Here is a 17159-nt window from a genome sequence, read left to right as displayed (position 1 = left end):
CTTTTCAAATCGTGTTCCTGGGACTCCCCTGGTGGTCCAGGGGTTAAGAATCTGCCTTCCAATGCAAGGGACGCGGGTTCGATCCCTCATCAGGAAACTAAGATCCCACATGCCGCAGGGCAACTATGCCCACGTGCCGCAACTAAGAGAGACCGACGCAGCCAAAAAAAAAAAAAATCCTGCTCTTGTGAACAGTTTATATCAGTGAACACACCAGGACTGTGTCACGCACATAACAAGAGTTCAATATATATTAGGTATCTCCTCCTAGCCCCCATTGCACCATTCCAGTAATTCTCATACCTTAAAGCTAAAAGGTTCATTTATAGACCATTATTTCTTAGAATTTTCTCACGTTGCTATACCACGCACATTGTGTTTGATACAGTAATATACTAATACCATAGGCAGGGCATTTCTCATGTTTGACCTGAAAAGTTGAACTTTTCTCAACCTTTATTTTCAATAAATAGCAATAGAATATTTTGATACATTTTCAATGAGTATCTTCATCTTGGCATTTATCTGGTGGCAGGAAACCATTATCTTGTGATAAATTGTTTTACTCCATTGACATTTCCATGTCTGTAAAATGAACAAGATTTATTCATCCAATTAACATTTGAATGTCATGTTTAGCTACAAGTTTAAAACAAGCTGCCTTCAATATCTGTGTTATATTATTTTCTGAACACATTTACAGAATAGGGCCAAACTTTAATCTCAAGCACTACACATCTTCAAAATATGCACATACACGTGTGTGTGTGTGTGTGTGTGTGTGTGTGTGTGTGTGTGTGTGTGTGTGTGTATTGATGTTGGAAGAGGGGAATAGCATCTTAGGGACGTCAGTGTCAAATAGCAAACCAAATAATCAAATTATTAAAAGGTGACATGCTTTTAAAATAATTTTCAGGTGTCAAAGTTAAAAGAAATCAAGTTGTAGGATAATAAAATATTATAGCTGGTACAATTACTAATTTTATAGATAAGGCAACCAAGGTCTTGGGAAATATACATCTGCCAAAATCATGGCACCAGCTCATGACTGCACTGGAGCTGGAATCTCAGGACTCACAGTTCAGTGCTCCTCCTGCTATTCCGTGCTGCCTCTGAGGGTGAAGACTGCATCTGTCCTTTCACCACAGCAGCCCTGCTGTGCAGTTCTAAGCCTCACTCACACACTGTAAATGCTTTATATATATTTACTGAATAAATGACAAGTGAAAGGATGCTTTCCTTAACTTTATTTCCTCTAAGACAGGGAAAGGCTTTGCATACCTAGAGAAGAAAGCTGGGTTTAAAATCTGGTAATCAGTAATGATCTCAATTTTATTCCTTAAAATATTTCAGCTAAAGATCTAAGGATGGAGTAAATGGTTTGGCTATTACCACTGTCAAAACCCTGCACACCCTGCTGGAAACATTCATACAAAATGCAATAATCAGCAGCCTAGCAACAATGTGGAGAGACCCAAAACAAATGTTATAGGATATTTTCATCAGATTTGACGCTAGAATTAAGGGTATGTGTCATAAGTTTTCAGGCAACACGTAATTTAGAGAAAAAAATTTAACACCTTAAATATAAGAATTAAAAAATGACCTGGTTAGCTCAGAATAAGAGACAATCACAAGGAATAAAAAATAAGTTCAAAACATAGAAAGATGCATGATACTCTTTTATGTATGTCTATAAGAGTGCTACCTGCTTGCTACAAAGAGAAGAGTGTTTTTTAAGTGAATGGATGTGATTGGATTCTCTAATGTGTTTAGAAAACTGTTTAAAAACACACATATTAATGATGATCAAATGAGTGCTTGCACAAGTTACTTTGACAAGAGTGTCAGTCTCTCCAGTTTCTGCCAACCATTTACACTACGGAAGATCTGGGTAATATAGCTTTGTCTCTCACATACAGATATGACAATAATGATTTAATGAAGTATGATGTGGATTCTTTTCCCTAAGCCCTCATCACCGGTTTGCCTAGTCATAGCTCACAACTTCAAGAGCAAAAACATACAAAAGTTAGTTCTGTGATCTTGTATTCAAAGACAAAAAATGCTGACCTGATCAGCAATATCTTCAAAACCATGACATATGCAATTGACATGCAAAATATATTCAAATATGACTGTATTACAAAAGCAAAATGGAGGTTTCACATATCCCACTGAAATCACTGAAATGAGATAGTCAAATATATTTTTTAAATCACATCATAAAACCTTAAATATGGCAGAAACATGAAGAATTTTGTGATTTTGAATCTATTTATGAAAACTGAAGACCCAAAACTTAAAATTAAAATGTGGATATACACTATTGATACTATGTATAAAATACATAAAATACAACTGATGGGAACATACAGTAAAGCACAGGAACTCTGCTTAATGCACTGTGGTGTCCTAAACGGGAGGGAAATCCACAGGGCAGGGTATATATGCATATGTATGGCTGATTCATTTTGCTGTGCAGTAGGAGCTAACACAACATTGTAAAGCAACTATACTCCAATAAAAATTAATAAAAATTAAATTAAAATGTGGACATAAACAAATACTTGGTTAAACTCATGAAACATTATTTTGTGCCTTCATGTTCAGCTGAAGTTATCTTCAATCAAGAACTTTAAGCCCTGTTTATAGGGTCTATTTTTTCCGTCTGGCCTCAGTCAGAGGAGACATAAGCATACTCAATCAACAACTCCCTAGTTTCAGACCCAAGATATTCGATAGCACCAATTTCAACATGCTTAGAAATCTCATTAATCACACTGAAGCTGAGAAGCTCAGTAAAATCCCTTGCATACTTGAAAAACAGAAGTAGAAGCTGAAATAATTTCAGCAGCAACCTACAAAGTGAGCATGGTAAATTAAGGTCATTTGTTTCACAAGTGTTTATTGAGTGCCTACTATGTGCTTCTATCACCTGGAATGATAATACACATTTGAGCTAAAGGAATATTCTCCCAGCAACCTATAATAAAATGTCAATGACAAAAGAGGCAGAGACATTGGATGAAAAATAGAATAATTAAAAAGTACAATCTTTAGCAACTGCCAGTAGCATTTAATTTAACATTTTCATATAAAATCTCTCAATTGAATAATAACCTACATGTCAAGTAATCTATATATTACTCAAAATGTTCAGCTTTCTAAATTAAATTTCTCAGGGCTATTAGTTTTCATGAATCAAATAACAGCATGAGATATTTCACTAGCACTACCTAACGCTAGTGCAAGCATGCTGAAGTCACCTTTAACCTGCGGTGCATGCTTTCACTAAAATTTCATAACTCCTAAAAAGAAGATTAGCGAGAGTATAAATTATTTAGAGTAAATGTAAGAATAATGTTCTGAATGTGGTCACTAGAAATAAAAAGGAAAGGGTGGATTTTTCACAATGAAATATGTCATTACTCAATATATTGTCTTCAAGCTTTGAAGTCTATAAAAATTCATGTCACACTCCACAGTAAGGCAGAGATGATGCTCCATCAAACGGGAAAATTCATTTTTGCTTCAGTGAGAAAATTATATTGTGATATGAAATGAGTGTTAATTGTTCATGTACATTCACATCAGCTACTATGCTGGCTAATTCTGTAATTTTTATTTATTCCTACATACATTTTTTGCATTTTGAGTATTAACCTCAGGAAACCTGAATGAAAATTCCAAAAGTATAGATTATGGCAACTTCTCTTTAATGTTTCTTAAATTTTGGTTACTGCATTGCGCAGTAAAATAAAAAGGCTAAAGAGTTTGTCTTAACTCCATAGTTTTCTATGTAGCCTTCAATAAATAAACCATTTAACCCCGCTGAGCACTCAGTTTGTATGACTGTACTTGAGGAGAGTAACAGTTCCTATCTTACAGTGTTATTGTGAGGGCCAAGACACAGAACTCAGCCAGCATTACTGGAAGGTACTACATGCCAAGCCCCACTTTATGCATTAGCTCACAAACCTTAAAACTCTATAAAGTAGGTATTATTATTATTATCTCATTTTTTAGATGATGAAAGAAAGGAAACAAAAAGTTCAGTAACTTCCACAAGGTCACATAGTAATTAGCAGAGTGAGGAATCAGAACCAAGGCATTCCAGCTCCAGACTCTGCATTCTGACCAGTACCCAGGAGCTCTTTGTAAACTATAAAGTGATGCACACATATTAGTTGTGGTGTTGTTGGGTTTTTTTTTTTTTGCGGTACGTGGGCCTCTCACTGTTGTGGCCTCTCCCGTTGTGGAGCACAGGCTCCGGACGCGCAGGCTCAGCGGCCATGGCTCACAGGCCCAGCCGCTCCGCGGCATGTGGGATCTTCCCAGACCGGGGCACGAACCCGTGTCCCCAGCATCAGCAGGCGGACTCTCAACCACTGCGCCACCAGGGAAGCCCCTGTGGTGTTGTTTTTGTTGTCACTAGTAGTCTCTACCAGCATTGCCTAACCTAGGAGTATCTAGAATTTTGCCTTTCCTAGGTTTCTTAGTAGGCCAGGCCTGCCCTTTCCCTCATCAATGCATGGACAAATCCCAAGTCCAACCAGGGCCTCTCTTGATCCCTCCAGCTCAAGGTAATCTCTGCCCTCTGAGGCCTGGTGGTAATTTTCCCCCCAGCTTTATTGAGATATAATGGATTCATAGCATTGTGTAAGTTTAAGGTGTACAATATGATGATTTGATATATGTATATACTGGGAAATGGTTACCACGATAAAGTTAGTTAACACATCCATCCCCTCACATATTTACCATTTGTGTGTGTATATATGTGTTAATGTGGTTAGAACATTTAAAATGTACTCTCTTAGTAACTCTCAAGTATAAATACAGTATTGTTAACTGTAGTCACCATGCTGTACATTAGACTCCCAGAACTTATTCATCTTATATCTGAAAATCTGTACCCTTTAGCCAACATGTACTCATTTCTCCCACCCCCGCCCCCACCCACCCACCCAACCTCTGTCAACCACTAACCTATTCTCTGCCTGGTGACAATTTTTACCTCTCTTATGGCCCTTAACATATTCTACTTGTTACAGTGAATTTCAAACCTGTCTTGTTTCCCTCAGTAGACTGTAAGCTCCTTGAGGGCATCAATCATCTCTGATTCCTTTATTCATCTATGCATTCCAGAAACATTTTCATGTCTTGTGCATAAATATTTTCCAATGCTTGGATAGATGGATGTTCAATATTATTTCTAGAGCAATTAGCACAATTATTACTAAGAATAAAGACTGAACAATCATGATTAAAAATTCATTGATTAAAAGCTTTTCATTTATGTAAAACACTCATATAAATCTATAGTGTTAAGTAGATGAAGATAGAGTGAATATTTGATTTTTCAGCATCCCAACATAGTTCCTACTTGGGAGATAAATTCCAAAATAAGTGGTAGGCAGAACCCCATTCCATACCACTAAAGCCAAAGAGAGGCAGACATCTTAACACTTTTGCCTTCAGTTGACTCTACAATCTACCCTTCCAATAAATCCTTTTCTGCTTATCATGGGAAGGTTCAATTATTTGCAACTAAGTATATGCTAACCTAACTAATACACCCCAGATAAATGGTTTGTAAGTCTTGCTTAATATTTATCAATTTTCAAAATTATCATCCCCAATGTTTTAAATGTCATATATTTGTCTAGTAATTTTGAGTGGAAAATAAATGTAAGACATCTTTCAGTTACATGAGAAAGCTTATGTATGTTGCAATCCATCTTTATGAGAAATATGCCCAACAGCACAAAGAGGAGTAATTTGGGGGTCACCTTAAACTGTCCACAAACTGTGTTAAGAACTTACAATAATGCAGGTGATGCTATATCCTCTCATTTAAATTAAACACTTAACCTAGTAGAAGTACACACAAGACCTTCTTGAAGAATCTCTGAATCAGAAAATGTCCCAAGGGAAGCAAAACTGGGTCTACAAGGTACCCGAGACACCAACTCTGAGATACAGCTATTCATCAGAACTCCGAAGACCACATCACCAGATGAATATCTACATTAGGTCTGCTGGTTCTAAAGCAGAATGCACTCTACTTTCAATCCTACCCAAAGTGTTCTGAGGTTTGGATTCCAACCTCTTGCTCTGGCACACCAGTACTCAGCATTTTGGACTCCTGGCTTTCTTCCAATCTCAGTACCCCACAGAACATGGACCTGTTAACACCTGCAGCAGCACCCTGACTATCCATCCAACTTGATCTCCTTCCCATGATCACCTTCTCAGCACAGCACCTAATATATGGACTTAACGAACTCTGCTTTGGTGACTTTAAAGGAGGAGAAAACCAATATACTAGTTTCCAGTTACGCAGTGATTTTCCTCAGCATATTTTTAAAATAGGCTAATGAGTTTTTGTGCTGTGCACACAGTGGGCACTCATGTACGTTTTAATGGATGTTTCAAACAGGGCTTGTTTTGTCAAGAGTAAGCAAAGAAATGTTTCTTCTTTATGGTCCACAACACATTTATTTGTCCAGGAAAGCTAAAGTATAGTCCCTTATTGGTAAGAAAATAAATTTGTCTGCCTTTTCATGTCCTCTTCCTGTCCTCTGAATTCATGTAAAATCTGTTGCTTTTTGTGTATGTGATGCTTTGTACTAACACAGGTTTGAATAAACCTTTTAGCTAATTAGGTGTCCCTGTAGTTTTGTTGCACCTTTTCTTTAATACATTTTAAAATTAGGGTTTGACTTTTCAATAGGATTCTATCCCCATCATGTGTTCTAACCCAGCATCCTACTTGTACCCTAATTCCCCATAATGTTTCAAACATTTACCTGGTTCAACAAATAATTCTCATTAAATTCCCTCTATTATTTAAACTTTTCTGTCTGAATATATTTATATTAGTTAAATAATTTTTCATTATTTTTATTAATAATTTTCACTGTTTGCTCTTCAAATTTCATTTCAACCCCTAGAATCTCTTTTTAATGCACTAAAATTCATGTTCCATTGCATTATTATGACTTTGGCTAGACCTATGGTTTATTTAAATATAAGTGGCATATACAAACTTCCTTAAAGCTTCTCTACTACCAAATAAGACTAAATTGTCTGCCAAGTCATTTTCTGTTTCCTGGTCATTATAATAATTAACTAGAATCATTTTTGCTTTAATCTTTAAGTACCCCTCTAATCCACCTTTCTTTCCTGTTCAACAGGCAGCCTTCACTCTCACTCTATTTTCCCTGAAAATATGTTCCTTCCAGTTCATTCTAAGAGACTATTAAAATTTTTTTTTAAATATTTCTAACAACTATACCAAAAAAAGCCAAATTCCTTTTCCTAAATTTCACTCTTCATAATTTCTTCTCATCCTTCATCAATTCTCTCTCTGCTCTACTCAGTCATACTTCCTGCTCTAGAAAACCCCTCCTTTGATCCCATTCACTTTTGCTCAACCTCTTTCACCCTTTCATTATATCCTCCAACCCCATCCCATCCATTATCTCTTCCATAATTTTACCTCAACATATCTTTCCAACCATTTCTTCTACAATTTGGAATAGAGGTTTTCCTCAAACCAGCATCTCATTGTTCCCCAAATACGCCATGCTTTCCAGCCCTACAGCTTGGCACTCACCTGTCTCCCCCTTATCCAGTGCTTTTCCCAGCCTCTTCAGAAAAGCCAACCTGTTATGTTCCCTTGAAAATTGTTGGGCAGAGCTATGAATATTTTACTTTTATTCTCCAACTTCCTCCAACCCCCATCTTTCCTGTTTTCCTGTCATTTACTTCTATATGGTCCAAAGACTCCCTCCTGTTCCACACCAGGGACAAGCCTCTTCCTCCTCCTCCCTGATGATGTATATACTATTCTAATTCCAACCTTTTCATTATTCTTCCTTTGAGCTGGGCTTTATCTTGGTTTGGTCATGCTGCCTTTAAGAAGGAATTATTCTCTGGCTATTTCTCTTGCCCTGTTTCTCCATGAGCATCATTCAAGCATATAACAAGTGGATAAATCTTCTACGTTAAATATCTGGGTTACATCTTTAATTCTATACTCTTACTCCCTGGGCCAATAATAGAATGGATCTCCAGAAAGAACAGACATTCAGTTGCTGAATGGAAGAAATGTTGTTTCCTTCCCTATTCAAAAGCAGCCCTTCTAACTAATTAAAGAAATATGTCAGAACCGTTCCCAAGAAGAACCCATATGTCAGCACCAAAGAATTAAATATTTTGAAAATGAGAAGAACCACTTGGCCTATTTTTCAATAGAGATCGCAAACAAAGGAAAGGAAGAGAGACAGGGAAGAAATTAATCAGAATTCAAGCTGAAATAAATATAGAAATCTCTAGTTGTAATGAAAGGTAAAACTAGGTAAGCTTAGGAGTCTGGTGAAGCCCAAAGCCATTATGTATATTTCTAAGGTTTACACCACATTTCTAACACTTACCATCAGCTTTTGACCAAGTCAAGCCCTCAAAAGGGAACACTGGGACATAAAAAGGTGCTGGAATGATGAGCAGCAGTTAGAAGCCTTTCGCACACTACAAATAATTCTTTAACGCGGTGTGCTTCAAAAATAGCTGGGGGAGGGCTTCCCTGGTGGCGCAGTAGTTAAGAATCCGCCTGCCAATGCAGGGCACACGGGTTTGAGCCCTGGTCTGGGAAGATCCCACATGCTGCGGAGCAACTAAGCCCGTTCGCCACAACTACTGAGCCCGCGCACCTAGAGCCTGTGCTCCGCAACAAGAGAAGCCACCGCAATGAGAAGCCCGAGCACCGCAACGAAGAGTAGCCCCCACTCTACGCAGCTAAAAAAAAGCCCACATGCAGCAACGAAGACCCAACGCAGCCAAAAATAAATAAATAAATAAATTTATTTTAAAAAATAATAGTGGGGGAGAAAAAAAGGTGGGCCCTTGAAGACAAGAGTGCTTTGTGAGAATGGACTTCATAGACTACAGAGCACTGTCTGAATGTAGGCTATTTATTAGTACTTGAGAGAAGTGCAATTACCTCTCACCCACTGCTGGGTAGCAAATGGTATTAAGCGTGCCCCACCACCTCTCCTAAACCTAAAATGGCAAGAGTGGTTAGGGAAAAAAGAGTGCTGGGAAGGACTTATTTCTTCTCTTAAATTCATGTTAAACCCTAGGGAACAGAGTTCCCGTATGGCCAAGTAGTAGAAATGTTTCTGCGTATGCCCAGAAACAGAATGCTGTCTCACCTTAGCTGTCTGCCTTCAAGGATCAAATAAAAATATGTGTTTATGGAAGTGGAAGGGCTGCCCACCTAGCTTAGATGCTCACCTTTGAGTCCTCAGGACTTTCTATTTTCCTTAGTCAAGCATTCCTGTTGTCTCTGGGAAGCATCAGACTAAAGAGTAAAGATATATAGATGGTTTAGGTTCTGAGTTTCCTGGAGACAACAGCATTACTCCCTTCCATATAACTCATCAGAAAAGTTCAAATAAGGTACCATCACAAGGGCTATATGCAAAGATGGCTATATTTCCATCTTTGGGCTATATGCAAAAATGGTTAGAAATTCCTGCTCACTGTTTCATTCAATAAATACTTGTTGATACTGTGGGTATAAAAATGAGTAAGACAGGGCTTCCCTGGTGGCGCAGTGGTTGAGGGTCCGCCTGCCAATGCAGGGGACGTGCCCGGTCCGGGAGGATCCCACATGCCGCGGAGTGGCTGGGCCCGTGAGCCATGGCTGGCTGAGCCTGCGCGTCTGGAGCCTGTGCTCCGCAACGGGAGAGGCCACAGCAGCGAGAGGCCCGCGTACAGCAAAAAAAAAAAAAAAAAAAAATGAGTAAGACAAAGAATACATATGTCATATATGTATTACACACACACACACAGAGCTATGAATAAAGTTTATAACTTTGTAGATTGTAAGTACTCACTATTAATTTCCTTCCTCCCTCTTTTTACCTTAAACCTCTATCTTCTAGCTTACCATTTTATAGGGGACAAGTAAACAAATATTTTTCTGATATTGTGCAACATGATATATAATATAATGTGATATGATATGACATGGGGGTGACAACAGTAAGTGGCATGTAAGCTGAGTCTTAGGCAGTAGTTGGCCTGGTGGACACTGGACATATCAAGGAATAAGAGGTAATCACAGTCCAATGATATGCATTTCAAGAAACAGAATAAAGATTTCCTCTGGCATCTAAGCCAGTCGATAAAAGAAAAGGTAATGTCAATTTAAATGGGAATTACTTACCACTTTCTTTACCTAAAAAAAGAGGTACTGAAATAAAATTTAGAGCAAAGCAGAGAAACTAATTTTTACTGAGTCAAATGCAAAAAAAAAAAATCCTAAATATCTGTCAAAAACAAGGCTAAGTGAACTATTTTTGAAGCAACAAAAAAAGACCCCTGAGCAAGAAATTTTATAGCCATCCTTTTTCTAGGTCGGAAATCTCTTAGAATGAGACAAAGAAAAATCTGGACCTGGAATAAGAGGAAGATGTTAGGAATCCATTCACCACACTGACAGAGATTTGTTTAAGAGATGAAGGGCCAGAGTAATCACGTAACAAATAAAGAGGGAATGGACTGAGGGGAAAGAAGGAAAAATTCTGACACCAGAGTAAAGGCCGATACATTTTTAGAATACTCATTAGGTTAAGTTAGGTAGAAAAGAGAAAAGAAATTATTAGACTATGATAAAGGAAAGAACCATTTTTCATGTTTCTTCACAGGAAAACATTCAGTATGCTTTAAAAAAATTAAATGTGGTATTTTAATGTACCTGGAAAACCACTAAGTGAATTCCGGAATTAAAAAATTCCTAATGCTCATTCTATAGAACACAGAGTAGGGAGGGTGGAGAACAAGAAATGCTTCCACACAAAATAAATGACTCATTTTGATTTCCTTTATAAAAACGTAAATGAAGAGCATCTTAAAAATATATAAATAGGATCCAAAAAGGCTAGGGGTTTTTTTTGTTTTTTTTTTCTTAAGAAATAGAAAACCGTCATGAAGAAAAGATCTTAGGAAGTATACAAATTTCATTAAAATATAATTGGATTTGCAGGAACAATTACTGTGCTGAACTGTAAGGGGAGCTGTTGGCACATAAGAGCAAAGTACACGTATGAGCTCATCCGCCGGCCTCGGCAAGACCCACTTCCAGCTAGAAGCAGTCATGTTTCAGCACCTCCGATTCCCTAATGCTGACAAGCTAAACAACTTGTTTTGTCTCTGGGAGCTCTTCTCTGGTGATTAACTGCTTATGGTGAATACTAATTATATGAAAGTACAGTATTGAAGAAGTAGTGTCCTATTTCCTCTACCTGCAGCCTTGACGTGGCTTTGAATCCAGAAGGTACTGGGTAGAGCCCTTGCAAACCAAAACCTAGAAGGACATTTTTCTTCCCTCTGGTAAATAAATGTATCCCCTTCTACTTTTTAGTATAACACAGCTCACTGACAAGAAACTTCCTTTAACCTCTGGGCTCCAAACCCAATAGAATTACAATAAAGTGAGTGTTTTAAAGGCCTGTAATAATCATACGGATAAATCTGCAGCAAGAGTTTGTGAATTGGTGAACTATCAGTGTCCTCAACTCCCCATGTTCCATGTTGAAAATTTACCCCAAATTGTCAGTTCTTAGGAGCTGCACATCAGAGTAAAATCTTCTCACCAGGGAGTCTATGAGAATTTGTTCTTGTGTTTTAAATCCTAAGTGCTTGTTAAACCGCCAACACTGCAAAATTAGAGACCATTAAACAATATAAGGCAGCAAGTGATTAAATCTACCAAATACACATCCAAAGCAGCTTAAGCTACTTTTTAATTAAAAATAAAATATCACTGGCTAAATTCAGATGTCTTAGCTATCCAGAAAAGGTTAGAAGCCTGTTCAAAATGCAAAATGCTGCTAAGTCCAGACAGAAAAGGAGAGATAGGGTAGGGGTGGGCTGGGGTTGTCTCTGAGCCCAGGGTGGAGGGGCCTCAAGATGTTGACCCGGTTAAGTCACAGGACATGAAGAGGGGGAGTCCCGGCTGCGCTGCAGGGTGAGGGCTCCACGCGGCTGCTCATTAAATAAGCTTTATTAGCCAAGGCCTCAGAGGAGACAGGGTGTTCCACCTTCTTGGCAAGGGGGATGAGTTGAGTAACAGCATCGCAGGAAGCTGAGGTATTGGAGATGTATAGATGGCTGAAGGAAATGTTAGTGCTATTTTTAAATATAGCTTAAATGGATTGATAAACAGTTCCTGAAATAATAATTTGTGCTTGGGGAAGGAGACATGGGGACTTTTGAGTTAATGGGATCACTTGAGATTGAAAGAAATTTTTACTGTAAAGTTAGAAGTAAATAAACATTGTAGCTTTAAGTTGTTCCTCCTTGTTTAAAGTAAAGAAAAGAAAAAGGGCCAGGGGGCTTAGTCAACGCTGGGCAGGAGGCCAAGAATCTGAAGATCAGACTTAAGGCTGGGATGATATCATTCACTCTGAAGTCTTGATACTCTTTCTAAAGCATGAGAAAATTTACTGGTAAAACCTTACCTCACCCACAGTTTTCTTATTTTTAACTCTATTTTTTTCTCTCAAGAATAATTTTCCAAATCTGCTTTCTGTCTTATATGTAAATGCTATGAATTTACATTTAGCTTCCAACATGGTCTTACCTAAAAAGCTTGCCCTGAAGTAAAGCACAGGCACTTGGTAGCTGCAGGAATATAAGACATGATACTCATATTTAATCACTTCGGTTGCCGTGGTGGGCTCCGTCACCTCAAAATCATCCAGGGGTGGCTCTAAAGCCTCCTGAAAAAAAGCAAATACAAAAACTAAATGTGTCTGTCAATAAAAAGAAGTCCTTTAACACAGAGAGAGAAAGATGAGGTTTTCTTCTTGCAAAATAACAGTTAAATAAATATAGGACTATGAGGTAAGGAAAAGGGAGTTTCCCACATTAATGTTTAACATTTGAGTCCTGGGTAAATAGTAAAACCAGAAAACAGCATTAAGTAATTCCAGATTGTTTTTGAGAGACAAAGCAGCTCTGGGTAAAGAAACAGGAAGAAAAAAAAAAAAAAGTAAAAAGATCTATTGCAACAGCAACTCTGAAAAATCTTTACTGTACAATTTTAGCAACAAGATGATGACTATACAAGCTACCTTCTTCCTTACCTGTGAAAGCTAAAAACATCCTAACAATTGAACAAGATACTGCGAAATGTCCCTAAAGATTCTATTGTACTTGCCAAAAGGTGATTCACTGTGTGCTGAACAATTCCCAGTTCCATTTTGAATAAGAAAGCTATTTTGCAAGAGGCTGAATTTGTTAGGTACATTTCAAAACCTGAGATGAATCTGTTTTCTTTATTATTGTGTTATCTTTGATACATTCCTACAATAAATCTTGATTTATAATAGAGTAGATGGTAAATATTAATGTCAACTTAAATGAGGTTTTTTAAACAAAGATGGTTCTAAGCTAGTTCACTTCTCACCTAATCATTCTCCACTGGTTGATTTTTTAATATGTGTGGGGTTTCTTAAGAATGTATCTTAACGTTTGGAAGTAATTAATTGGAACATGTTGAGTCAGAATCTGATTCCATCCACATTCACTTATTTATTTGGGCTGAAGAATTTCCTTTGACATTAATTTAGTAGAAGGAAAGAAGCAGGTTGGTTTGGCTCATTTCTACCTCTCATTAAAATGGTAACAACAATGAACAATCGGGAAGAGCTACAGGAAAGATTTCAAACTTTACCAATATGAAATAAGGTTTCCTGTAGAGATAAGTAAAGCCACATACTACTCTCCAGATGTTATCTGCTTTACTAATTCCCCACTCACAGTCAATTCACTGGGGGAGATATTACACTAGGTAAATCACAGTTGAAGATATTTACAAAATAGATTTTCACTAAACTCCAGTAAACACTATCAATTAAACACAATGAATTAAATAACCAAAGAGAAACCACTAAAATAAATATTCCTGATACAGAAAATTAATACAATAGCAAGGAAGAGTTTTGTCTATTTTTTTATTTAAATTTTCATTGGCAAAGATAAATACATCTTCTTTTAAAGCAATTCTTCTAACCAAAATTCTTTCTTTTTGGTCGAAGATTGGGTTCTTTAGCATTTTTAATTTCTTTTCTTTCGTAACGTTATTAAATCATTGTGATTAAAAATAACTGCAAACACTGCACAAGTACATTAAAAAAAAAAAAAGTGAAATTCCCCTCATCCCAGCACTTCAGTACCTCAGATTTGTAACCATTTTCAAAAGGTCATTGTGTATTTTTCCAGTCGTTTTTATTTTTTGGTCTGCAAACACGTTTATACACATACATCCACCTACCCTCCCACCTCTGCATCCCCAATTAAGTCATGCTATATATACATATGTTCCTTGATTTGATTTATTCACTCATGAACATACTAGCACGTGCTGCCATGTCAGTGCTGCAGATTTTGCTCCTTCTTTTAATGACTTCACTACATTCCAATATATGACTATGCCATAGTTTTGTGTGTGATTTTTTAAACATTTCCATATTGCTAGATATTTTAGGTTAATTATAATTTTCTGCTACAACTAATGCTGCCATGAATATCTTAGCACATATATTTTTATACACCTCTGTTTTTCTATGATGCAGATTCCTAAAGGTGACATTAATGTATGAGGGGGTACGTACATTTCAAATTTCAATAGATTCTGCCAATTTGTCCTCAGAAAAAGGCTGTATCAATTTATATTACCAGCAAAAATGTAAAAGAATGCCCTTTCCCATAAATACTGAATATTATTTGTTTTTAATTTTTGCCTATTTGATGAATTTTTAAATGTCAGTTTTTTGTTTTAGTTTCTAGTTCCTTGATTACTAGTGAAAGTAAACATCTACTCATATATTTATTGATAATTTATATTCTTCTGTGATGTGCCTGTTCTTATTCCTTTCCTATTTTTCTGATATTTAATTTCCATTTTTTCTTATTGAATTATACAAACTCTTTGTATATTAGAAATAATAACTTATTACTAGAAATATATACATCTCTGTACCATAGAAAAACAAAGGTGTGCAAGTATATTGTGGTATGTATGTGTGTATAAAACACTTTCACTCAGTTTTTTTTAACTTTGTTTCTTGTACATATTATCATAAATTTTTTTTTTTACTTTCATGTAGTCAAAGCTGTACATTTTCTGTTTGCAGCTTCTGAGTTATCTATCTTCATTAGAAGGACTCCTGCTATGTCCCACCTCATCCTTAAAAAATATAAAAATGTTAAACTCCTCTATTCTACACACACATACTCTGTCTCTCTCACATACATACATGTTTTTAAATTGACATTTAGATCATTAATCCATCTGAATTTTGTTTTTGTGTATGGTGTGAGGTAAGAATATTTCCCAAATGATTTCTAATAGACCATCATTTTCCCATTGATTTTTAATGCCACTTTTACCATAAATTAGATTTGTGTGTATGTGTGTATTTATTCCCTATTCTTCTCTATTAAGCTATTTCTCTTCTTAGACCATCACTGTCCAGTTTGTAAATAAATATTGAATTCGGTCATTAATTTCTGCACAAAACTTCAGAAATAGTCTGCCTGAGACTCAGTCCTGCTAGGGAGGATAAAATTCCTGGAAAGACTGTCCTTCACCCAAACTCAAATTAAGCACTCAGGTATGTGCTGGGGTTGACACCAGGTTCTTGCAACTGGTGATCAATTAGACATAGATTCCGATTCTCTGGAACAGTTTGGAGGCCCACAGAATAAGAGAGAGGGGACAGAAAAAGCTTCTTCAAGAGCTATTAGAAGTTTCACTCCAGTCACTGTTCTCACTGGCAGCTGAGTAACTTTGTAGGATTTGAAGGCTGGAGTACCTGTCCTCTAATTGCGAGTGCTGCTATGTCAACCCAGCCCCTTGCTCTGAGCAGCCACCTACAGGCAAAGACATTTTTGCATCCTTAACTCATATTAAATGAACTGAATTCTTGGACTGTTTCTGCTAGGATCTTTCCATCATTCGTGGTCACCTTCATGATGCCCATGCAAATATCATCCTGTGAAGTCATGCAATTTGGAAATCTCAGACTTCTACATACTTTCTGCTTCCCTTTCCCAAAGTGCCACATGGTTTTAGAACTTAAAGACCAAGGTTCTTGTCTTATTCATCTTTGTATTCCCAGAGACTCTAACACAGAGCTGAGAACACTGGTAAGCAATATTTTCTGCAGCAGTTGCACATCTGGTTCCTCCCATTTAAGTATATTATAACAAACATCATAGGTGATTTACCAGCAAGCCTACTCTGACCCTAAATTCTGAAAAGAAGTAAATGGAGGAGTAAAAATGCAAAAGTTCACCAAAGATGATATACAAATGGCAAACAGGCATATAAAAAATAATTCGATATCATTAGCCATCAGGGAAATGCAAATTAAAACTACAATGAGATATCACTACACATCTATCAGAATAGCTAAAATAACAAACAGTGACATCTTCAAATGTTGGTGAAGATGCAAAGAAACTAGATCATTCATACATTGCTGCTTGGAGTATAAAAGGGTACAGCCGCTCTGGAAAACCATATGGCAGTTTCTTATAAAACTAAACATGTAATTACCATACAGTCCACCAATTACACTCTTGGGCATTTATCCCAGAGAAATGAAAAACCTGTACACAAATGTTCATAGTAGTTTTATTCAGAATAGCCAAAAATTTGAGACAGTTCAGATGTCCCTCAGCAGGTCATGGTTAAACAAATTGTGGTACATCATCCCACACTGCTCGGCAATGAAAAGAGCAAATCGTTGATACACACAATCACCTGAGTGAATCTCCCGGTAATTACGGAGTGATAAAAGCCAATCTGAAAAGGTTACAGACTGTATAATTCCATTTATATAACATTTTAAAATGACAAAATTTTAGAAATGAAGAACAGAGAACAGATTAGTGTTGAGGGGATGGGCAGAAGGAGGTGGGTATGGTTACAAAATAACATGAAGAGTCCTTGTGATGATGGAATTGTTCTATATCTTGACTACAGTGGTAGATACATGAACCTACACATGTGAGAAAGTTGTATACAGCCAAACACACACACACAGACACACACACACACACACACACACATA

At 37.0% G+C, this 17159-nt stretch overlaps 1 protein-coding gene across 4 annotated transcripts in view; it reads right to left on the bottom strand.

The window, feature by feature from the left end:
• The window catches only part of ATG10 (autophagy related 10), a 224620-nt gene that overhangs the window by 80325 nt on the left and 127136 nt on the right, over window positions 1-17159 (bottom strand). For all 4 annotated transcript variants that reach the window (XM_030846998.2, XM_060295973.1, XM_030847007.2 and 1 more), the window contains exon 4: window positions 12659-12797. In XM_030846998.2, coding sequence (XP_030702858.2) covers window positions 12659-12797 — 139 coding nt within the window. The remainder of the gene's footprint in view (window positions 1-12658; window positions 12798-17159) is intronic.

Source organism: Globicephala melas, chromosome 3 (genome assembly GCF_963455315.2).
Source record: "Globicephala melas chromosome 3, mGloMel1.2, whole genome shotgun sequence".
NCBI lineage: Eukaryota > Metazoa > Chordata > Mammalia > Artiodactyla > Delphinidae > Globicephala > Globicephala melas.
The sequence above is the reverse complement of the archived record's forward strand: the minus strand, read 5'-3'. Positions and strand labels throughout refer to the sequence as shown.